The sequence below is a fragment of the Vicugna pacos genome, chromosome 5, assembly GCF_048564905.1.
Source record: "Vicugna pacos chromosome 5, VicPac4, whole genome shotgun sequence".
NCBI lineage: Eukaryota > Metazoa > Chordata > Mammalia > Artiodactyla > Camelidae > Vicugna > Vicugna pacos.
Genome location: NC_132991.1, coordinates 46,921,812 through 46,946,551, shown reverse-complemented (window position 1 = coordinate 46,946,551; position 24,740 = coordinate 46,921,812). Strand labels below are relative to the sequence as shown.

Sequence of the window (24,740 nt, the reverse complement as noted above, 5' to 3'; positions counted from 1 at the left end):
TAATCGCTCTAGGTATTTATGAAACTGTGATGTAAGACTCTTAGATTTACTAGATACACCAACACTTTGAATATACTGAATACTCAAATTAAAAAGTCTTCTCTATTTTATCCATAATCTAGTTGATTTAAGTACTTTAAAATGTCATGGAATGACAGCTAAGCCTAAAAAGAACATTAGAGATAACTTAGTCCCATCCCTTTATTTTACGAATGAGGAAGGTAAGAATGAGAAAGAGGAAAACATTGGTCTTTAAATCTAACAACTGTTTAGTAACAGAGCAGGCAAATCTGGTCCTCCTAGGTGCTTATGTGTTAAGCACAAAATTAAATTTTTGAATGAAGACATAAATGTTTTGAAAAGCCAATTCATTTTTCATCCTTTTTCATAAACAATCTAAGGCACCACCCATCATAATCACCCCCAGGTGGTTAACGCCCTTCCTTACATTGAATCTGTAACAAAAAGGCGATTGCTTTATTTCCAGTTAAGTGAGAAAAGAAATACACTCTAGTCCTCAGTGGGTAATACAACATTATACAAATGATTTTCAAGAGATAGCACTTTGATCAAGTACGGAAAGCATTTTGGTAGATTATCAAACCATGAGGAAGTCAAATGAAAGAATGACTTGTGGAAAGCTAGATACTTAAAAAGGGAAACAAGGCAATATTCAGCTGTATTGTTTCAGTGTGTGCGCGTGTGTGTGTGTGTTGGGTATGGGGGTGCCAAGACTTGTACAGAGAAGAGGAAGGGGAGGGGAAGACAGTCCTCACCTGACCCCAAGTCTGAACACAGGACTGTTAATTTCTCTCTGATTCTCTCCTCCAAGGGATGGAGAGAATTATCAACAAGCTGAGATTGTAGCATCAAAACCTTGATGTTCTGTTACCTCTCTACGAGAGCTCACCAAAGGAGAGAAAAGCACTTTTCCTCTCTTGGGCTGATTGGGCGCATAGTTCTGAGTAGAAGAGCATGTGAACGAAGATTCTTTTGAACAAAATTCAACTTCTCAAACTACAAGAAGACCCAAACATGTAAAATGACTGAGGACAAAATACCCTCCTTGCAACTCTACTTCTAATACTAAACAGATTTTTCTTTTTAAATTCAAACCATGTATCCTTTAAATTGGTGGCAGGTGGAGAGAGGGGGAGGTAGTCAAGGAGAACACCAGATGCCTCAGATTTTCCTATTAGTTCTGCCACCATACAGGTGTACACATTTGGGAAACTTTTTTGACCACTGGACCCTCAGAGTGTTTCTCTGTATATTAGGGGATTTTGGTCCCATTCTGTTCAAAATTCCATGCTTCTGTGTGAAAAGGGAATTTTAAATAATTTAATTATAAAGGCAAAAACTTTCAGAGATTACAAAGGGTATCTGGAGGCTAACCTAAGATCCTCTGATTAATCCACAATCCCCCTTAAAGTGTGCAAAAACATTTTCGTGAGTGTTTGTATGTACATAAACGCTTTTCCAGGAAGAGAGACAGTATTTTTATTAGAGCCTCAAAGGGAAATTAGGTCCCCAAAAGGTTGGAGACCTCTGAGAGAGTAAATGGTGTCTTAGTTTCTGATTTATCTGGTTGTGAGCAGATCAACCGCAATCTTTACATGGTTATAAAATCTGTCCCACAAAGCCGCCTTGAGTTTTTCATCTCTCTTCGTGAGCTGTGTTTGTTATTTTTCATGAGCAGAAAGGCTGCTCAAAATCAAGAGTCCTTTTCCTTAAAGATTTAAAATTCTGGGGATTTCAAGATTTATTTTGATATTAGTGGCTAAAGGAGGGCCATTTTACTACATCAGAACGTTGCAAACATATAGCATCTTAAATATTGGCTCATCAGTGTTGAATTATGTTACCTATTTCTTTTTTCTCGAGTTAACTGATGTGAAACAAAAGGCTGGCTCCTTGCAACCGGCTTTTCTTTTCCTTCTGACGTTTGAGGTTGCTGTAAAAGGATGATGAATTAACTATGGTTCTATTTGAAGTAGTAATATTCATTTTTATAATGATTTTGATCCTTAAGATAAATATAAGGTATTTATATAATATTCTTAAAATAACTCGTTGAAAAGTAGAGAGAAGAGGAAAATGACATTAGGGCATCTGAGGAATTGAAAGAGGAAAGATGCATCTAGGAAGAAAGGAGAACCAAAGGAGAAATCTACATGATTAGATGCTGGAATAGTATCAAATCCCTAATCAGAGAAACAAGAAAAAGGGAGGCATTAAAAAACAAACAAAGAAACAAAAAACCAGGGAACAAATATAACAACTAGAGAATACTGTATTTTTGAATACGTTAAGTGAAAGCGACAAAACCCCATCATAACCGAGCTTTTCAAGAATATCTTTTGGCCGATAATCTCAAGGCGTTATATAGCTTCTCGTTAATTAAGGCAAAGGCAGAGGCGAGCAGAGAACATCACAGAAAGAAGGATGTTGCCAGTGATTATCAGATAAATGCAGAAAGCTCAGGGGAACAATCTTTTGTGGTAAAGGAGACGTGCCAATCGGTGAGGAGTGTTGACTTTTCCTGAGACGATATCAAAGAGGTGTAAAGTAAAAAGAAGATTAGGTTTGAGCATTGACCTTGTAACAAATTACTTTAGGTATTCCCAGATGCTTTTTAACCGACTCCTGTTTCCTCACATATGACGATCTGATCAGAACTACTCCTACTGGCTCCTAAGTCTAAATGGAGAGGAAAGCAACATTCAGTGTCTCTGTTCGACTCCGGGCTCCCTTCCCGGAGTCCTGCAGCCTCAGGTCAAGGGCTCCAGACTCTATTAACCCCGAGGGCGCCAGGGGAGAGATACATCCTCAAACGAACCCAATCCCTAGATGACCCTGGCTGGGTCCTTGTATTCATGGAACATCCTCCAGTGACTCTTCCTCTTTCGAGTAACAGCTCAGTTTTTCTCCTCTCTGCACCTCCTGAAACCCCATTCAGGAAAAACCCTGGGATTTCAGCTAAAACGCACACCGCCCCCGCCATAGCCGGGCTCCAGGAGGCCGCCTCCGGGACTCTCCCGGCGGCTCCTCCCGGCCCGGGGCAGGAGGGGCGCGCGCCCCCGCCCCCCGCGCGCGCCCGTTGCCATGGGAACGCACGGGGCTCGGCCGCCCGAGGGGGAGGCGGGAGGAGGCGCGGAGCGGATCCAGTGGGAGACGCTATCGCAAGATGGCGTCTGCGAGGCCGCGGGATGCGGAGTGAGCGCGCCCCGCCGGGGGCTCTGCGAGGCTGCTCCTCTCCCCGCCGCCGCCACGGCCACTGCGGCGCCGCCTCTCCGCCTGCCACTGCGCCGTGGCCAAGCCTCCCCGCCTCGCAGGTACCGGCGCCCGCGCGCGCTCCGCGTAGTGCAGGGCAGCGACAAGTGCCGGCTCGCCGAGGGCTAGCGGGTCCCCCCCCCTGTCCGGGTACTCCTGACAATAACGTGTGAATAACTTTTTCTTGCAGCGGCCCCCTGCCTCCCGGCCTGCAGCCTCCCCACGCGTCCGCGCCCCTACCACGCCCCTCCGACTCCCCGCTCCCTCCGAGGTGTGAGCGCGTCGGCCGGATGCGGTGATCTCCCGCCGGCCTGGGAGGAGCGCGTGGACCAGCGGGCGGCGGCGAGCAGTTGGCGAGCGCCTTTACAATGGCCCTGACCCTGTTCGGTAAGTGCAGCGCTTTGCGGGCGCCGCCGCAGGTGGGCCGCGCCCCGGGGCTGGGGGGCGGGGGCCCGGACGCCCGGGGATGGGACGCGGCGCGCGGTGTTCGGCGCGGGCCGGGGCCGCGGAGTTGGGGCGCCCGGGGCGCCGGTCTCGCTCCCTCGCGCCTCTCCCATTGTTTCCTCTCCAGGCAGGGCCGATGGGCGTGTGCTACCCTGGCCAATTCTGGGCTGGGAGGCTCTGAGGTCTTGGATGCTTGTAAACGGAGGATTCTCTGAGATGCCAACTTGGGAGCGAAGTTAGCTGATTGTTTCCAAATCTATGTTTTCCAAGTCAGTAAATAAAGACCCTGGAAAGTTTATTTATTTGGAACAAGATGTCTGTGCATCCCAACCTACCTGGAGTTGCCAGATGTATGTGTTGATTCCTGTTGGATTTGGGGTGAATTTTTTTGGACTCAGTATATTCCGTTGAAAACAGGAGTAAGTGGTGAACTTATTTTAGTATTTGTTAAAATGAAAAATGTTTGCTCTAACAAATAGCAGAGCAGACAGAAGAAAGTTGGTATTGAAGATAAGTAACCTCAGGAGAATATGAATATTTTAGGAAAGAAATGTTATTTCTGTGATGTGATTACTGTAACACTGTTGTTTCAGTGGCTAAGACATCAAGGTGTTCCTTCCCCCTCCCCAAATCTGTAATGACAATAGGTTGGAAAGGAGGACTGAAAAAATACTTTTCTTTTACAGAAACAGACTATGGTACATATGTACCTTGCTTTAAGAAAACTCAGTATGTGAAAATTTAGACGTACAAAGTATTCAGTTTTTCAAAGAAAATACAGTGATATGTACCTGATAGCTATAAGGGCAGTCTTAGTAAGTTACTCACAATATCAAGTTTCCAGTTACATTTTAATAATGTCATTTAATCAAGCATGTTGGAAGCATCAAATGCCACAATGCCTTTTGATATAAATACTCAGAGTGAATTAATCTGCTGGAATCAGAGTTACTTTTATTTAGCCATCTTATTTTACAAGTTAAATTTAGACCCAGAGAGGTTATTTCCCAAGGTCACAAGGCCTTTTTGTGGCAAAACAGCCTAGAGCATAATTTGCCAGTCTTCAGTCTGGAGCTGTTTACTTTGTCCAAATACCCACAGTAGCAGAAATGACCTTTCTTATTTGGTGTTGGTTCTCCAGAAGAACTTTAAAAAAATGTTTCTTCTTTCTCTGAAAGAAATAATAAAAATCTCTTGTCTTCCAATACTTTGTATCTAATCTACATTACTTAGTCGAAGCATTTCCTTAAGTGTGGACTTCTTTTGGTACAGAAGTTAAAAATGATAGAAGGCCTTACTCATAGTTGGTATTTTCTTTTGCAGAAGTGTTTATCTTATACTGTTACAGCTTATCCATAGCAGTAAGATCTACTGAAGTAAATTCTCTTTAAAGCTATTGACTAAATTCGTTTTCCTTCTTAAAGAGATAGTCTGCATTTTCAAGGTTTTCAAAGGTAAGATTTACAAATCCACAACTTCTAAAAGACTGACATTCTTGATGAATAAAACAGCTTAACTGGGGAGAAGTGGAGTATGTGATAAGGCTCTTTTAAATGAATTCCTAAGTTATTAAATCTTCAGCTGCTAAGGGTGGAGGTCAGGAAAGGAAGAGCATGGAATTTGACCTCTAGAAGAAGGTATGAGAAGCCATCCTCACCCCTCAGAATAAACCAAGTATCTCTAGAATTTTAGAGTCAACTTGTGGGAAAAATAGAATTTAGTTTACAAATTCCAATTCGGCTGCATTTTAAAAGAACATTTCTCTGTTATAAAGCAAAGTACATCTGTGGGCAGAGACTATTGTTTCAGTAATGACAGCGCACACTTGACCTCAAAAGTGTGGTTGCACACCACTCATCAGTCATCTGAGGTGTCTGTTAAAAATGTAGCTTCCTTTGCCCAGAAGCTTACAGAAACTGCATTTCTAGGGGAAGAGGATTTTAAAGGGACTGCCCTCTGATTCTTATGCACACTCAAGTTTGACAACTCTTGTATTAAAGATAAATACTAGATTTGCTCAAATTGGCCAATTCAAAATAGTTTTTTGAATATGTTGAGTGGTCCCCAAGTGTTAGAAGAAATGTATTTTATTTTAGATATAAATGCTGTTTAACTAGTTGATATTAGTTAAAAGTACCTCTATGAGGTACTTTGTATATAATTCTTTTTTTTTTTTTTTGATGGAGAGGTAATTAGGTTTATTTATGTATTTTTAAAGGAGGTAATGGGGATTGAACCCAGGACCTTGTGCATGCTAATACACGCTCTACCCCTGTACTTAAGCTTAATAACCTAGAACAGAGGGGCAATGAGATAAAGTTCTGTGAAATAGTAAGGAAAAGGAACGAACAAGAAATCAGGCAAACGTGACTTACCAGTCATCAAAGCCAGAGCTCTATACAGTTTCTATCTAATCCTCTCCAGAGTAACCACTGCCAGGACCCTGTCTTGTGTTTCTTGGGTGTGTTAGTTGGTTAAGCCCTTCTCTTAAGTCTACTTGGGCTGCTATAGTAAAATACCAAAAACTGGGCGGTTTACACAACAGACATTTATTATCACAATTTTGGAGTCTGGGAAGTCTAAGACCAAGGTTCCATCTGATTCACTTCTGGCTTGCAGGCCTCCATCTTCTTGCTGTGTCCTCACATGGTGGTCTCTTCTCGGTAAGGGCACTAATCCCATCAGGAGGACCCCACCCTCATGACTTCATCTAATCCTAAGCACCTCCCAAAGGCCCATCTCTAAGTACCATGCCATTGCAGGTTGGGCTTCAACATATGAATTTGTTGGAGGGACACAATTCAGGGCATAGTTGCCAGCAACTGAGTCTAGTTTTTTTACTCTGTGTTTTAGATTTCTTTCCAGGATTTTTATAATTGTTCTTTTTATAGGAAGTCAGTGAAATTTATATTCATTCTTAAAAATGAGAGCCTCTAATATTACCTAATACAATTTTTAAAATTTATATATGCTTAATTTTTTTCCACTCAAGTATGTTGCAGGAGCTCAATAAAATACTTGACAAATTAAGCTGAAGGGTGAAGACCTTATCTATTGTCTTCACTATTAATCCCCTTTACTGCTTAATGCAAATTTCCTTTTTATTCCTTGGTAGAAGAACCAGACCCCAGTCCTTCCTGATTTTACAGTCTCATTTGGGAATTGAAAATGGGCATTGTTGAAGTTTCAGAAATTTGCAAGCATTTTTCTTCTTTATGTTTCAGGTGAATCAATCATCAGCATCAATACAAATAGTTTTAAAGTCCTCAAATCTGAAAAATATCCAGATGTAGTTCATATTTGATTATTCACCTTACCTTGCTCATTTGTTCAACAAACATCTATAGCAATGGGCAAGAAACATGGTCCCTGTCTTGAAAGCTTATGTTCCAGAACTATAGCACCTAATTAGCTAGTTACATTTAGGTCTTGTTAGAACTTCTCTTGTGGAGAAGCACATCTTGTCTAATAATTGCTGGTCTAGAAGGAAAGTCTTAGATCGTTTAATTTAGGACTTTGTAGCTGGTGTGCTGGACAGAGTGTCCTGATTGGCCACACCAGTAGAGCCCTCCTCGACAGCTGGGTGAGAAAGCATCAGCCCTTGGCAGGAACTGCTGTCACTGATAGCTAAACGGAGCTCTGGGTTACAGCCCAGATCAACTGATGAGATTGGGAACTCAGTTACAGTCCAGCTGGTTTCACTAAACCTGAATAACTCTCTCCTCTATCTGGGTAGAATTGACTCTGGCATTGCCCCCACTCGCCCTTTTTCCTTTTCTTCTTATTACTGTTTAGTCACCATCATCACTGCCATAGATCACTTCTAATATTTAGGATTGCACTGTAATTTCTTTCTGTCTTGCGTCAGACTCTTCTCCTGCCATGGAAACCTTTCATTATGCTGCTTCATTTGGCATCTTTCACTATCCTGACACCTGCCTGTGGGCATCTTTGCAGAGGTCCTTTGGAGCAGTTAAATGGGAATGGAGTGTTCTTTGTAAGACAGTTAGGAAATTTTCTGATTTCCCTTGACTGTCCTGGCATTAAAATTTATTTTTAAAAAGACAACTATGTATCTTCAATATGATTTATTTGACCAAAAGCTAATTTTGTAGGAAAGTCCCACTTGAATACAGTCTCTGCTGACAGTTTTAGTTTTCCGATGTTGCTCATCAAAAAATATGAGGAGTTACCTAAGCAGCAGGGTGGTCCAATGGTGAGAGCCCAGCTACTTTTCCTTTCATCTTTTCAGCTGTCATTAAAATCATCATCTTTCTTTAAATACCTGTCCATATCTCTTCTCTTACTGGTGTCAAAAACTTAGTATTTAAGCTTAAAAAATTTTTTTAATGTTTGGAGATTTGATACTATGTAGGAGAGATAAAAGAATTATAGTTGTTATAACTCTGCTAGTCACCATCTGTGTACAGTGTAAGAGGAGTATTGCTGATGCAGTCTGAGTCACATCTGTCCCTGCAAATAATCATCTTATAAGCATTCTGATCTTTGAGGATAGCATATAGTGATAGGTGTAATTACAAAAATTTGACGTATTTGTCAAGAAGGGTTTCAGATTCTTTTAGATCAGTATTTCTCAACCTTTTTAAAAATCACCCTCCATAAGAAGCCTTTTAGATGTTTTTTCTTAGTTCTCTCTGTGAAACTTTAATAACAGAGACTCTGTTTACGGACTGTATGTATATATGCCTTATGCATAAAAGGAGGAAGTTTTTTGATCCCCAAAAGCCAATTTTTGCTCCCTTGAGGGCAGTCTTACCCTCCATTGAGAATACATGTTTTAGATTAAGCTAAAGCAATCAAAAGAGAATTAGTCAAAAAAAATACTGTTTGGTCATGTTTTATATATCATATAATAATAGTTCTGAAGGACTGACAGAGTATAATAAGTTACACGTTTTTCATCAGATTGGTTTAACCTAAGTATTAATAGTTTGCTTCATCTTGAGAGCAGCCATAACAGAATTCCTTGCTGGGGCTGGGGTGTGTGCAGCTTTCCTCAGAGCCCATCTAGTGATGATAATAATATCCTTTGATATGGTTAGTTGATGTTTTCTCAGTCTTATATAAGTATCAGTAACAGCACCTTTGAAAAATTTGAGGAGTGAGGTATAACTCGGTGATAATGTGTGCTTAGCATGCGTGAGGTCCTAGGTTCGATCCCCAGTATCTCCCTTAAAATACATATTTATATATTTAAAAAAAACTTTTTTATCTGCAATATATAAACTAAACGAAGTTACTGAATGTTCTTTGCAAACCCAAATGCAAGACAAATTCTTGCGCCTGGCCTTACAACCAATTACCGATCATAAGTCGTTATTATATAGAAAATGATTCCCATAAACTTTGACTTTTTACTGTATTTAAAAAACAGAATAGGAAACAGTAAGAAAGTAGAATGATGTGACCATATTTTACATTGAATAGTCATATTAAAAAACATGTCTGACAAAAAGTTACAAATGTACATTCCTAATCTAGCTCCTTATATTTAAGCAGGACGAGGTGGGAGGGTATAGCTCAGTGGTTAGAGTACATGCTTAGCATGCACGAGGTTCTGGGTTCAATCCCCAGTACTCCGTTGAAAAAACTAAATAAACCTAATTACCCCCCAAAACTCCCAAAAGATGAACAAAAACCCCAAACAAAATATTTTTTTAAAAAAAGCAGGATGAATACTTTGTGAATATGCTAAAAACCACTGCATTGGGTACTTTAAAAGGGTGAATTTTATGGTATGTGAAGTGTATCTCAATATAAGATTGTATTAATAAAATCACAGCGGGAGAGTACAAAGTCAGATTGAATAGAGGGAAAATTTACTTTACTCATACTATAAAAACAGAAGATACTACTTTTAAAAGAGTAGTTTTATTTCCAGGAACCTTTAGAACTTCCTGTGTTCTTAGGAAGTCTTTTTCCTTTAATTCCCTGAGGAACAAAAAACAAAATTAAAAATTGATAGGTTAAAATACCCCCGCCTGTTTTGAATGGTTGTTTTAAATTTAGAAAAGCAGCACTTCTTGGAAAGAGTTACTGCCAAGAAAGGAGGCATTAGTGGGAGGAGGGAAGGTGAGTCAGGCCAGGCCTGCTGCCAGCTCATTGTGCTTCATCCAGCTGCGCGAAAGTGGTTCCTTTCCCTTTCCACTCTAACTTTTTACCTTTGGATTTCATTGGACCTCGTATATCTCATGGTGTAAAGCACGCAGCAAAAGGATGTTGTCCGGGAAACTTAATATCTTTGCTTGGATTTTTATGACCACAAACTTGGCATCTCAAAAACCGAGTGGGTCCTCTTCTTTAAACTGCTTATCTTCCCTGCTTTTCCCATGTCTGCCGTTAGCACATAGCTTCAGCCCTCAGAGTGTGTTCTTTCTCTCTTGTACCTTTTAGGCAGAGCTTTGTTTTTTCAGCTCTTTAATGGCTTTACTGTGTCAGAGATGATTTGAGGATTTGACGTAGTTGTACTAGTTATGTGGGTAGATGTCCATTTGAGGGATATGTAAACACCTGCCTGACTGACATATTTCCGCTGTAGGCCTTTCCTGGTGAATGAATTTTATGCCATTATATTAAAATTAATGCAGGATTTTTAGCATATTACCTAGGATGAATAACATGCTAAACATAGTTACTTACCTACATAGAGCATGGAAGAATGATTGTAATTTATGAACTGAAGATCTTAAAGTAGTAAAACAAGAATTTTGACTGAGGGAGCTTTACTACCCAAGAAAAAGTGGAAGAAGGTTTTATTTGGAGGATGGGGTGTTACCGAGAGGGACCTTTGTTGTAGGTGGCGGTGTGATAAGCAAAGCAGTGTGAAAGCTCAGGACATCTGGGAAGAGGCGGAAAGAAGCAGAAACAAATGTCCTCTTCCATAGTTTCCCTGAGGAGTAGCTCTGGGGCCTGGGTGTGTTGTCCTGCTCTGTGACTTGTTTACTCTTCTGTTTTTGATGAATCAAGGGCCTAATATGAGCAGGGATATATTCTTTCCTGTCCTCAAGGAACTTCTGTTTGCAGTGGAGAGAGCAGATAGTAAAAAAATGTGTAATGTGCATGGTGGCTAATGCTGTGAAGAAAAATCAAGCAGGGCGAGGAGGGAAGGCCTCACAGCAAAGGTGCGTTTTGAGCAGAGACGTGAAGAAAGTAAGGGAGAAAGTCATGTGAAAATGGCAGATCACCTCATGGAACAGGCTTCAGGGCAGGATGTGCTGGGCAATTTTGAGAACAGGCAGAGGGTGGCTGGAGTGGAAGGAGCAGGGGTGGGGTGGGGGGAAGGGGTGGGAGGTGAGGGCAGCGAGGTCTCTGGGGGAGGGAGGAGTGCTGGGGTCACAGAGTATGTAGGGCCCTGACCAGAAACCACGGTCAGGACATCAGGTTTACTGAGATGGGAAGCTCGTGGAGGATCCTTCCACAGCATGTAATGCAGAGGAAAGGGCTTGGATTTTGAAGTAAGAGAGCTATGTTTAATCCTTTCTCTGCCAGCTGTCAGCTCTGTGTCCCAGTCTCATTCTCCTTGTATGTAAACAGGGGCTATTAGTTCCCTTCTCCCATTGGTGCAGAAGTAAATGAGACCGTGTATGTAAGGCTGTACACAGTGGCTGAAGACATGCAGTAAATAATGTCGCTCATGTTATCTTTGTTATAACTTGTAGCAAAGATCCAAGATATCAGCAGAATTTCTCCATTTGTTTATCTCACAAGTCTTTTGACCCATTTGAAAAAGTGGTTCTGCGGTATTTCTGTTTGTGTGCTTGGCTAAATACATGCCACGAGCCACTGCAGACTTGGTCTGAGAGTGCTCCAGTAGAGACCTGGTTCAGGGATGTGCAGTGGAGACCGCAGACTTCTGATAGTGCTGGGCGCTTGATGCTTTCTGTTGCTCCCTGAAAGTGTAGAAAATACCCAGGGAACAGGCAATGCTTACTTCTCCTTTGGGGGGTAATTGGGATATAATCAGATCTAGCACCAGCCCTCATGGCCCTTACAATGCATCATGGACTGTAAGCTCAGTGCCAGGCGCATAATAGGTGCTCAGTCCAAGTTTATGAATAAATGAATGAAGAGTAAAATGTAACAGTGGACTGTCATTCTATGTACTTATCCTGTGAACAACCTTGAATCAATTTAAACATTTATCTTTTTTCCTCCTTTTTTGGTGGGGGTTATTCTTGCTTATTATTAGAGTCTATAATTGGAAACTCAAACCTGCCTCTTAGAAATTTATTAGTCTAACAATTCACTGCCTTATCTAAAATCCTCCCGTGAGTCCTCATCACCATTAAGATGAAGTCCAAATTCCCTGCCTTGCATGCAAGGCTGTCAAGATGGGACCATTGCTTACCTGTCTGACCTCATCTCGTACCTCCTCCTCAGAGACTGTGCTTCAGGCATACTGAACGGCTTGAAGTTTGAAGAGATTGTACCCAGTGTGACGCTGGCATCATTTCGCAAGCCTTTCTTTGCCTCACTCCCCTCTACCCATCATGCAGAACTCATCTTGAATACTCATCTCTTCCAAGTGGTCTTTGTGAGTTAGTTACACCTTTTCTGCATCCATTGTGCTGTATACACATCTCTACCCTACTACTTACCAGGTGGTGATACAGTGGTTAGTTTGTCTTCCCCAGTCTTCCCCATTGCGTGAAGTTCCCTAATGGGAAAGCTATGGGTTTCTTCTTTCTGTCCTTAACCACCACGGTGTCTGATGCATACCAGTAAATGTTTGAATGAATATTTGATGTTACAGTAGTCTACTGTATTTCTTAAATTTGGAAGTTAATTTTAAGGCCCAAATCTGTATGACACACAGCCTCCGGTTTTCATTATTTTTTGTTCTTTTCATTAAAAAAAAATTCAGTAAATGTACCATTCTATCGTGCCTTGGTTCCATACTCTAATATGGATTCCCCAACTGGAAACTCACAGAGGCTTGAATGAAGTGGAAATCTCTCTGGGAGCAGATTCTTTGAGGTTTAACTATAGAATTACTAACCACCAGCAGATGTTTCTAAATTATTTGGTATAATTAGATAACAAATTCCACTTCATTAAACTATTGTTCCTTTTCATTTCAATAGTACAAAGGAATTGCACATAAATTAGCTTGGTTTGTTCACGTTTTGCCCTCGCAGTGGGGAATATAATCAAATTGAATAGGAATTCAGTATGAAAATGGCTGACTTAACCTTTTTAGAGGTCTGAAAATAAAAACAGTATAATCTTTCTCTCATAATAATAAATTTGTGTGTGACGTGAATGTTGCTGTTAGTTTTCTTGTAGTCATTAGAAGAGCAGATATAAACAACAGTTTTAGCATTCGTATTTTTAAGTGGGAAGATTTTTAAAAAATTATTTATTACTTATTAATACCTCTGATTGTTCCAGAAAGACTTTGAGATGGTTTCCAAAAAGATACAATGCAAGAGGACTGAAAACAATAAGCATGGGAATTCGTTTTTCTGTCTGGTATCGTTAGTTTCTTCCTCTTCCCTGGAACCTGGATCGTTTCCCTCTGGTTATAGCCGTGCTCTCCTAGTACGTGTGAGAAAGCCTTCCCTCAGCGATGGAACCCTCTTGAGCACTGTCATGAGTTATTAGGGGCCCTCTTCTTACTAAAGATTTATTGAAATATTCCTCAGTGTGCCCCCCTCCCCTTCCTGCATGCCCGCTCCTTAATCCTTGTCTTCACCCTCTCTCCCCGGCCACTATGTTTTATCATCACTGGTTATGAGGCCTTAGTGAATGTCACTCATCCTCTAGTGAAAAGAAAGATTGACAACTGTAAAAGAAAAAAAATTTCTGACACTTGGTAGAACAACAAGAAGACTTTCTTCAAGGCTATTGCAATAGGTGTCAAGACTATCCCAGTAGGGGAGGGAGAGAGAGATGGGAGTTAGCTCTGACTATAAGAATAAGTAGGGATTTACAGGAGGAGCAGATTGGTGGTGGGGGGTGGGAGTGGTCGGTGGGTGAAAAATTACTAAGGGGAGGTGAGGGTCGGGGCAGTTCTTGCTAAACTGACCCAACAGGATTCCTGCTGAGGGCAGGCCATGGTGGTCAGATATCTGGGGTAGGGGAGGAGGAGTTTGATTAGATATCAGGAGAGATCAGATATCAAGGATGAGGGTGGATTCTTTCTAAACTGACTTGGAATTCTTGCTAAAACTGGGCTTTGCAGGCCTGGCAAGGCTGGGGGCTGAGGTTGAGCCCTTAAGAAGTGGGCTGAGAGAAGCTTGACTGAAGTTTAGTCAGGAAGAGCCTCCTGTCAACTACCGTCTTACGTTCTGCTTCTGCTTGGAAGTACTTTATCGATTCATGGCCAGTACACAGTGGCTCTTCCTCAGGCCTCATGTTTGATCTTTCTGCATTGTTTGATATTTTTGATTGCCTCTTTCTTCTTGAAACGTTTTGGCTTGTCTTTCAAAACATTGTATCCTCCCGCTATTCCTTTTCTTCCCTTTCGGTGCTCTTCAGTTCCCTCTTTGTTTGTTTTCCTAAATGTCATTGCTTTTCAAGAACAGACTTTCCTTTCTCACCTAGGAGTACGTAGACTTTAGCAGTGAGCACTGGGTGGGCGATTCCCTTGTCAGAACCCAGCCCTGCCTTTCTGTCCCCTCCACAGCTCTGTCAGGATCCCCTGCAGACGCTTCTGGCTCCATGTGTTCCCAGCCCCAAATCCTTAGCCTTTGTCCTTCCGTCCTCTCTTCCCTTGCCTCGAGTACCCAGTCAGCTGCTAACTCTTGCAGCTTGATCTTTGCAGTAGCTTCCATTCTAGTCCTTTCTCTGTCTTCCCACCTCTTGCTCTGCCCTACGTTTCAGGACTGAATCCCCCCGTCCCCGCCACCCATTCTAAAAGAATCCCTTCATCTTCTGAATTCTGTACTATTTTAAACATGAATCTCCTGTGATGTCTGTCAATGTGTTCCTTTCGCAATAGTTATGTGTCTTATCTTTAGCATATCTTTTCTAAGCTGGTAAGGGAAGTTATTTGTTCTCGTTTCTGTACTTCTTACCATGCTTCACACATAGTAGGTGCTCTAAAAATATTTAAGTGGATAAAAATGGTTCTTAAACCACAATACTTCTGTAGTTTAACAATTTCCAGGGTAGAAATATATAGCATTCTCTGTTTTTTCTGTAACTTTATAATGCTTTAACCAAGTTAACAATAGTAAGCATATCTCCATATCTCTCATACATTGTTTTTGTTGCCTAATGATCCTTAAATTTTCAGTCCTTAAAGGAAGAAATACGTATATTCCTACAGTTTTGATGCATGTCAAGGACAGATATAGCATTTATTTGGTGATTGGTTGCTTTTGTTACCTTGACTTTTTTCAAAAGTTTCTGGTGAAATTCTAGTTGTATTTATCCTGCTTGATATCCCGTAAAAATCCTCTTCATCCTTCTCTCAATTTTCAAAGCAGAGGAGAAGGGCACTAAACAGGTATCTGCAAACACAGGGCTTGTTAATCTGGATTGATTAGCTGGTCCCTTTAATGTTACTGTGGGTCCACTGTTCAACTGAAAACAGAAATCTCCTTGTGGAGAGATCCTGCTAAAGGTAAGAGAAATGATGGGTTCTCCTGGTTTCATATCCCGTTCTCTGCTCTTTCAGACTTTCTCAGGCCATTAGCAAGAAGATGGTGAAGGGAGCCCGTTCTTGTTCAAGCTCCTTTTCAGACCTTGGTGGGTTAGCCAAGTTCACAGGATGTTTGCATATTAGTCTGTCACCTGAAAACTGGCCCATTAAGTGTTTTTAAAGTTTCTGAATAGAAGTCACTAAGCAGTGGACCAAAAAAGCTCATGCCTAATGATTGTTTTTCAGATTGTGCTGAAACCCCCAAAGAAAGCTGAAGTCGGTGGTTTATAAGACATTTCATGTGTTGCCAATAATACTTCATATGATTGTGAAAATTTTTTTTATGAAATTGACTTTGCCGCTCCTGTAAGTTGTTTTTGGTGATACTGCCTCCTTAAGTGTTTGGATGGCACTTGTTAGTATTCTCGGATTTGGATGTTATAAAGGTGCTCATTATAGTGTGTGCAAAATATGTAGTTAAAGAAGAGAGCCATAGAAGCACAATTCATGTGTTTTTCCCTTCATCACAAAGTTTAAAAGTGAACCAGAGACTTTAAGTTACATTCTCTGAATGAGAAATGATTCTCGGCTTGTCACAAGTTCACTCTTTTAGTTGAAGTTAAAAGGATAAATTATTTCTCAAGAATAGGAAGAAGGCACAAGATAGGTTACTAACACAGTAATGGAAAGAAAGGAGGAAACAGTTGTCGCTGTACAGTGGGGAGACTTGCGGAATACTTGGAGGCCTGTCATCCTGAGTTTTCCAGACAGATGGCTCTGCAGCTCTCCAGAGAAACCGGAGCCTCTTTCTTGTGTGCCCCTCCTCTGTCCCCCAGCTGCTGTTCTTAGGTCTCTCCAGGCAGAGGAGCTCTTGCTCGCTCTTTTTCCTCAGTCTTCCTCTCACACCCCCTGAGCGGTTCGGCTTGGGGAAGGATGGGAGGGAAGGAGCAGTGACTTCACGTGCAGGTCCCTTGTTCCTCTGGGGTGAGACCTCACTCAGCTCCAGGTGCCTTTTGACGTCACTCCTCTAATCAAACCTTTCTCCTTTCATATTGTTTTTCAACCATCTTACTTGACCTTAGGGAAAACAGAAGGATTTGAAATTTTTTAAATGATTTTTAAAAATAAATTTCACTTAATCAAAAGTTGATAAAAATCTCAACAGAAGAGGTCCAACATTTTGGGGTCCTGTAATAAGCTATTTTCTGTTCCCAGGACAAGATGAAACATTAACGTATATTACGTGTATTAATGTTAAATAATTTGCACAAGATCTGCCCCAGGTAGTTTTTTTCATTAGTAAGTTTACATTTAAAATAAATGTGCACTTTTAATATGTTGCTTACTATGTATTTTTAGCTGCCATAATTAGATGGCAAGGTACAATTCTTATTTTATATTACTTAAAAATTTGAACAGAAGACTTATGGAAATACAATTAAACTGCATTTAATCAATAATCTCTATATTGAGAGACCAAGAACTGACAGTAGGTGAATTTCATCTAAATTTTTTTATTGAGAAAATGCAGCCGCTTTTAATAATAAATACTTTCAGTTAGCATTTTTTCAAAAACTTACGTTACGGTTTTAAGGCAGACTTAGAAATGGTAATGTAAACTGAAATGAGAAAGACATTTCACTTTAAACTCTCATGTTCTGTATATCAAACCTATTTCCTTAAATTATATCCGTCTGAAACTTTTTCCTGATTACAAAAATACATTGCTACTGCTGAAAACTTGGATGAACTGTATATGTAACACTATTTATTATCACTTTGCATACTGTCTCTTTTCTAAAGAATGCAAACCAAAGATGAAGTTTTACAGTCTTCACGTCTTATTTTTCAATGCCTTATTATTAAAAGATTCATAGCCCCTGAGAAAGCTACTATAGAAATAATATTATCTATCATTGTCACAAGGCATCTAAAATATTATGGTAGTTATGTTGTAAAAATATCATTTATAAAGTTCTAATAAGAAAAAAGTCATTAGTAACACTAGGGAAATGATATGCTCTGGGCAGATTTTATTAAAATAGGTGTGAGGGGTTGTAGAAATTAAAAATTCTATCAAATCTTAAACCGACTTGACTTGGCCAAAGTAGTATTCTCTCCCATCTCCCCCCAAGTCTTTTATTTCCCTCCCATAAAGAAAATGTCAAACCTTAACACAGATCTTCCCAGTTCTCCCAACCAGTGGTAGGCTTGGGTTTCCCTTTGCAAAGCAGAAAGCTGTTGCAAAGTTTCGCATTTCAGAACATAGCTTTTAAATGATGAACGTTCTGCAAACCCCCAGGCATTGTTGTGTCATCAACCAATAGCGAAATTGGGATTAAGGACCTTTAAGTAGAAAATTGGGGAAGAATCCTCAAGCAGGTAGCTCTTTTTCGTAACATTGTAAGAGGTGAACTTGGATGTCATTGTCCTCCCAAAAAAAGAGTACCAGGAAAAAGACCCAAAGGAAACTTTCTTGAAGAAGTTACAAGCAAAAAGTATAAACCAAAGTCCACAGCTGGGATGCGTTCGATGGGCAGATAGGTAACATAGACAGTAGGGAATGTTGAGGAATTTCTTAATCTTGAATGTTGGTGATTAATTAGAGCCTTTAAAAAACCACTATGTGAGCCAAAGAAAATGTATCTTTGGGCTGGTGGTGAGGCAACTGCAGGCCACTGTGTAAATTTAGAATATTAATATTTTATCTTTAATATTTTATGGAAAAAAACTACTGTTTCTAAAGTCTAAAGAAAATCATATGAGCATGGCTCTGGGACATTTTTTTCCTATTAGTCTTTCAGGGGTTTTGGCTTGTTTTTTCATCTACATATACTATCTACCAGAACTCCTAACTCAACTTGTAAACTTTTGCTTGTAAGACACATACACACAAACACACAGTGGACCTATGTATATATCTATTTATTAGTTCCACTGAATTTTAGAATTCTTAACTCTAATTTAGATTTAGTTTTCATGAACAACCAAAAGGCATCTGTTTTGCAAGGCACTAAGACTTTGTTTGCTGCACTACAAAATTGGGAGAATCATTCTAACTTCTCTGCTGACTGAATGCTTTAAATTCCTTTGGTATAAGATTCTCAGACTTCATTATTGCATAATGTATCTTTCCAGCCTAACTCCTGTGGATGTTGTAAAGATCCAGAGTGATGGTTTGACTGTAAATACTCCAGGTGCTTTAGAAGAAGGATCTGACCTCAAATCCACACATGTACTTCATTACAGTTATTGGTATTGGGACCCTGGAAAATTAGCCTTTACTGAGTACTTTGATTTAAATTAAAGTGACATTTTGAATATTGAGAATTTTTTTTACATTTTTTATTGATTTATAATCATTTTACAATGTTGTGTCAAATTCCAGTGTTCAGCACAATTTTTTAGTCATTCATGGACATATACACACTCATTGTCACATTTTTTTCTCTGTGATTTATCATAACATTTTGTGTATATTTCCCTGTGCTATACAGTGTAAATCTTGTTTATCTATTCTACAATTTTGAAATCCCAGTCTATCCCTTCCCACCCTCTACCCCCCTGGTAACCACAAGTCTGTATTCTCTGTCCATGAGTCAATATTGAGAATATTGTATTGAATATTTATAGTGATTGCTTTTGAAACTGTACTGATGAAGAGAATGAAAACATTTTCTAGGGAGTCCACAAGATGGCGTTGCCAACCTGTTTCCTCTGTTTTTCCGTAGCTTAAGGAAATTTGGCAACAATTTAAGAAGGAGCATCTAAATATTTATGTATTTTAAATGTGAAGGTTTAGATTTTCAGAAAGCTTGACTCCTTAAAATTGATGAGCTTTAATTTAACATTTTGAAAAGTGCTCATTTCTATTGTAGGAGCTGCATCTTTGCTGAAGAGTTTAAGGTTATTTTGAACACACACTGGGATCTGTGTAACACAGAGGGCTGCCCCCGTTCTTGCCATTCTCCTTCAAACACTTAACTTTTAAAGAATATGTGATTCTTCAGTATATTACGAGACATGTAATCTTTAAGTGTAGTTTCTAGACATCTTAAAATATTGACATTTATAAGGACCTGGCTGTTAGTAATTGTTGTAAAATAATTGTTCTGTTTTCTGTTTGAAAACAGGAAGGTGTAGTTGGAATGCAGAAATCAGAATTTTTGTTACGAATGAGATTAAGTGGATTGGAAATGAAGGGCCGCAGGAATCCTCCCGGTCGGAGTATGGGTTACATCAGGCTTCGTTTTTCCTCCTGTATGTTTAGCAGTTAATACTGTTTTACATGTTTACTGTTTACATTAATGTTAGGGAAGGGAATTATATTGAATTTATGTTAAGATTGGTAAGGAAAGTTTTATATTTGCTTATTGTTTTATGAAATCCTGTCCATAATTTCAGTGAAAAGAGCTATATTCATAAAAGACTAAGATAAGAAAGCATATCCCATAAAATTCAGAGCAGTTTATGGTTAGGTCTATAGCATTCCATAAGTCTGATTTTTCTTAGCCTCATCATAAAAGTGGTCAATAGAATCAAAAGAGTGGTCAGGAGAATCAAAGGCGTATCACAGAATAAGAAAGGTAAAAGGAGTGTTCTTTTGAAAATGAAGGCAGACTTGGAAAATTAAATTGAAGCTTATAATCAGATATTTTAGATGGTTGGGAAAGTAGTCATTTTTCACCATTCTATGACAGTTTGTGAAGAAAGAATCTATTAGATATAGAGAAAGAATCACTAAGGATTCCTTTTTTAAAGCACTCATCATCTGTGCTGGCTGTGTTCCGTGGGTAGCTGCACATGGAGACCATTCCTTTGTCAGCTTGCCCTTTCCTGTATCAGGGCTTTAGTGCTGGGTTTCAGGTTGCCATCGTTTATATCATACTGTTTTGCACAGGGTCTCCTTTCAAAAGGCTTATATAACACCATCTTTTTAAAGTTCAGTTCTTTTCATTGAATTTATGTAAACATTGCATTTAAGCTAAATGAGTTTCTGAGCTAAGGAACTTCCTGAGAAACATCAGTCAGAGAAATGTGATACGGGAGCAGATGTAGGGGATGTACACACAACACAGCACACAGGGCTGATTCATCCATTGGCATCTTTGAATACTGAGATCTCAGGATTTTATTTTTAAAGTGCTTTGATTGTTTTTCCATTGATAAAATGAAGATTGTGCTTTCAAGTGTGCCTATTTCCAGTTATTTCTTTCTAGAATTAAGTTCTAAAAAACTTTTGAAAATTGAAAAAAAAATCAAGCAATTAAATTCCCTCTTTTTCTCTGTCTTTAAATTCATAGCCCACATTTGAGACCAAGTGAAAATTAAATGGCTCAAACTGGGATGTGTTGTTCGTGTGTCTTTCCCATCAGATCTTTAGAAATTGTAGACATCCTGGATGTAATTGTCAAGGAAAGGATTTGTCTTCTCAGTTGGTTGATAGATTGACTTGTTTTTCCTGAATGTTTGAGTTCTAAAGCATGATTCTAGACTTAGAGATACTTTACTCATTTCTTCTTCTGATCTCTAAAAGTGGCGTGTTAAATTTGAGATTTTTGGCCTTGAGATTTTTTTTGCCCATCACAAGCACTATTTGAGATAGTGATTGCACCCTCCTCAAACTTAATCAGTAGAACCACTGACCTTGTCCTATAAAATAGTGGAACTGTAAGGAACCATATTTATTTATTCCTTAAGTTTCTCCACCCCCCATTTTTAAAGTGTCACATACAAAAATACACAATACACGAGCATATTTAAGTAAAATATACAAATAAATAAAGATAGTAAAATACAGATGTCATAAGCTTGATGAATTATTGCAAAATGAACACACTCATGTAACGACTACTCAGATCAATAAATAGAATATTGCCAGCATCCTAGATACGGTTCCCATTTGGAACCCTTCCTAATCTTTTTTTTTTAAACATTTTTTTATTCAGTTATAGTCATTTTACAATGTTGTGTCAAATTCCAGTGTAGAGCACAATTTTTCACTTACGCATGAACATACATATATTCATTGTCACATTTTTTTCCTCTGTGAGCTACCACAAGATCTTGTATGTATTTCCCTCTGCTGTACGGTATAATCTTGTTTATCTATTCTACATTTTGAAATCCCAGTCTTTCCCTTCCCACCCCCCGCCCCCTTGGCAACTGCAAGTTTGTATCCTATGTCTATGAGTCTGTTTCAGTTTTGTATTTTTTTTTATATTCCACATATGAGTGATCTCATATGGTATTTTTCTTTCTCTTTCTGGCTTACTTCACTTAGAATGATATTCTCCAGACATCCATGTTGCTGCAAATGGCGTTATGTTGTTGGTTTGCATGGCTGAATAGTATTCCATTGTATAAATATACCACATCTTCTTTATCCAGTCATCCGTTGATGGATATTTAGGCTGTTTCCATGTCTTAGCTATTGTAAATAGTGCTACTATGAACATTGGGGTGCAGGTGTCATTTTGAAGTAGGGTGGAACCCTTCCTAATCTTTATCCTCTCTTGCCTCCCCAAAGTTTATCGCTGTTTTGACATCTAACACTATACATTTAATTTTGCCTATGTGTTCTTTTTAACAGTATTTTTTTTCTTTTTGTGCTGATGATGAAATGCTTTTTTATACTAGAGTCTTTAGTAGAAGCCAATTGAACCAAGTAAAATGCTTCTGAATCTCATGGAGGGGCAGGGGATTGTGTATGTGGGGAAAAAATTGTATTTTTAAAATACATTTTAAATTGTAAATTTAAAAATGAACAAGATATTTCTTGATATATAACTGTCTATGTTAAATTGCTGAGAGATACCAATACAAAGTGGAGGTATGTGCTGCTGCCTATAGGAAAAGGGACCTGCAGCAACGTAACCTCACATTTGATTTCCTACTTGCCACCAAAAGCAGAGGAGAGTAAGTGGGTGGGGTTAGGGATTGCTGAGGGCCATTTCTGGGTCATAAACTGATATAACCATTAGCACGGCATTTCTTTGAGCTAAATGATGTGTATTAAAAATTAGTGTGAATCTTGATATTTTACTCTGTAATTTGTCCATTTTTAATGTGTTATTCCATATCAGAAAAAAAATTTACTTTTGCTTCCCTTAGTTAATGGACAAGTATGGTGAATTGAGCTGTCACTTTTGGAAAATTGCATTGAATTAAGGAGCATTCAGACTCATGTAAACTCATTAACACAAGTGGGAAGAATTTGTTTTTATCGCTTTGGGAGATGTGTTCAGGCAGTCATAGGAGGGATGCTGAATAGCTTGGGCAGTGTTTTTGTGCTTCACTTAGTGAGAGTTTCAATAGCTATGACCTTGCTGAGAGTTAACTTGCTTTAACATAGGAAAAATATTTGTTAAGGGAATGTTTCCAGTGACAAAAGATGTCCTGTGAATGACAGTGTCTCCTGGAGTACTCAAAGGCCTTGATGCTGAGAACCATCATGTGATATTCCCTGTCTTCTTTTTAGCCCAGTCTCTGAATGTATGCCTGTGGATTTTTTAGTTGATCTCAAAACTTCCTCTATCGTCATTTTGCAAAATGACATGTCTACGTAGATGTTATTATAAATATACAAAGAATTCTTATCCAACTTGAAGTTAAAGAACCAGATTAGCTTTCTCACTCAGTTGCTTAACTAGATCTCTGAGCACGTTAAGATATCACCTGATGGTTGCACCTTTCTCCAGTTGGGTTCCTCCTCTTGCCATATATGGGTTAGTCTGTATTCAAGGGACAAAATTTGGCCAAATTTTACATTCCACGGGGTTTCTCAAACCGACCCATATGGAAGCTTTAAGCAGTTTTTCAGTTTGCAAATTAGCTTGAGGTTGAGCTTCTTACTTCACTGTTTGCAGCCAGGATCTATTTTCGGTTTAGTGGCAAAATATATTTGGGGCTTTTCCTTCAAAATTTACATGACCACAAATAACCGGAAGAGTGCTAATTTTGTTGCAGATATTTCTTATATAAGAAATATAAAAGTTTAGGTTCATTTGCTAGTTCACAGCATGTTTAGTCATTTAAAACATTATTCTTTAAGTACATCATATGCTTTTTAGATGGTAACTGTTCTGATTATTACTGATTCATTAGTTGTGGTTGAGGAAAAACATAGCATCCTGATGATCACCATTAGGAAACCAGGTATACCTCATGTGAATTTCTTTTTTTAAATCATTTCTACTTCCCAGTGTACTTTAAGCTTCATTATTCAGCCTTTTTCTTTTTAACAATGATGCATGTTCCCATTTGAAAGCAGTTTTAAAATCATAGTAAATAGAGGCTGTAAAATTTCACAGACAAAAAACAGGACTTCAGGTATTTTTATGTTATAGAGACTCATAATTTCAGGGAAATAGAACTAAATGTAGTGCTTACAAACCTGATCAAATGCAGAAAATTTAACTGACATGCAGGAGTTTGTGGGCTTTTTTTTTTTTTTTTCTGAGTTTCAACTAAATAAGCAAACAAAGCAAACATACGTTCCTAGTGTGAAAACTTTTTTTCCTTTTAAATCTTGCTGTTGGGTCTTTCCCCTTCATGGCGAAATGGAGAGGGTAGAGGTGGTGTTGGTCAGTGTTACTAGTCTGTCTTTTCCACAGAGCGTTAGCTTTTAGGTTCACAGAGACTTGACAACAAGAATAATGCTAATAACATAAAAGTGTCAACAGCTCCAGGTTGGTTTTTTTTTTTTTTTTTTTGTACAGAAGCATTTCTACCCTTAGGGCTTTCTTAACTTCCCCATACCCTAGAGAAAAGCACAAGTCAGCTGGTAAATACAGAAACTCCAGAATTTAAAATTTTGGCATAAAATTGCATTTTAAAAGCATGTGCTATGTTAATTCTGTGTGCATCCTGAATGTTGTTTTGTACCCCTTGGGTTACAGGTGACCAGAGCCTGCCCCCAGACATGTTTCCTTGGGTTGACTGCAGGGAAAAAGGAGTGGAGGACTGAGATTCTGGCTTGAGTGACGTTATTAAGTTGATCTAGCATTCTTTTAACATATGTACTTAGTTTATAGTCCAAAAAACCTCCCATTGCTCATGAGCATTTTGTCAAATGAAATAATTACTCTTTGTATTGAGAACAAGTTATTATGGTTGATAATGATAATACCTGTCATTTTTCTACATAATTTTTTCCTACAGCTCTTTCTCTTCATTGCAACTCCATTGAATCCTCTGTAAAATGTGCTGTGGGTGTTTGTAAAATTTAGTAAATGGTGAAGTCTGGGGTTGAAATTGGCTCTCCTGGTATCCATTAGCAACTCAGTTCTAACATTTCTCCAACTGAATTGTGATTTTTAAAAAATGTCTTTCTTCCACCCTAAACTATGGAATTCCCGAGTACAGAAAGTGTCTTACTCATACTTATTTCTACATAATATAGCCAAGGTCCTGT

General features: G+C 39.1%; 1 protein-coding gene across 1 annotated transcript in view; it reads left to right on the top strand.

The window, feature by feature from the left end:
* Nucleotides 1-3,151: 3,151 nt before the first annotated feature.
* Nucleotides 3,152-24,740, top strand: part of CHN1 (chimerin 1) — a 174,147-nt gene continuing 152,558 nt past the window's right edge. Inside the window, exons 1-2 of the mRNA XM_031678330.2 lie at nt 3,152-3,335; nt 3,464-3,660. Coding sequence (XP_031534190.1) covers nt 3,642-3,660 — 19 coding nt within the window. The 5' untranslated portion in view covers nt 3,152-3,335; nt 3,464-3,641. The remainder of the gene's footprint in view (nt 3,336-3,463; nt 3,661-24,740) is intronic.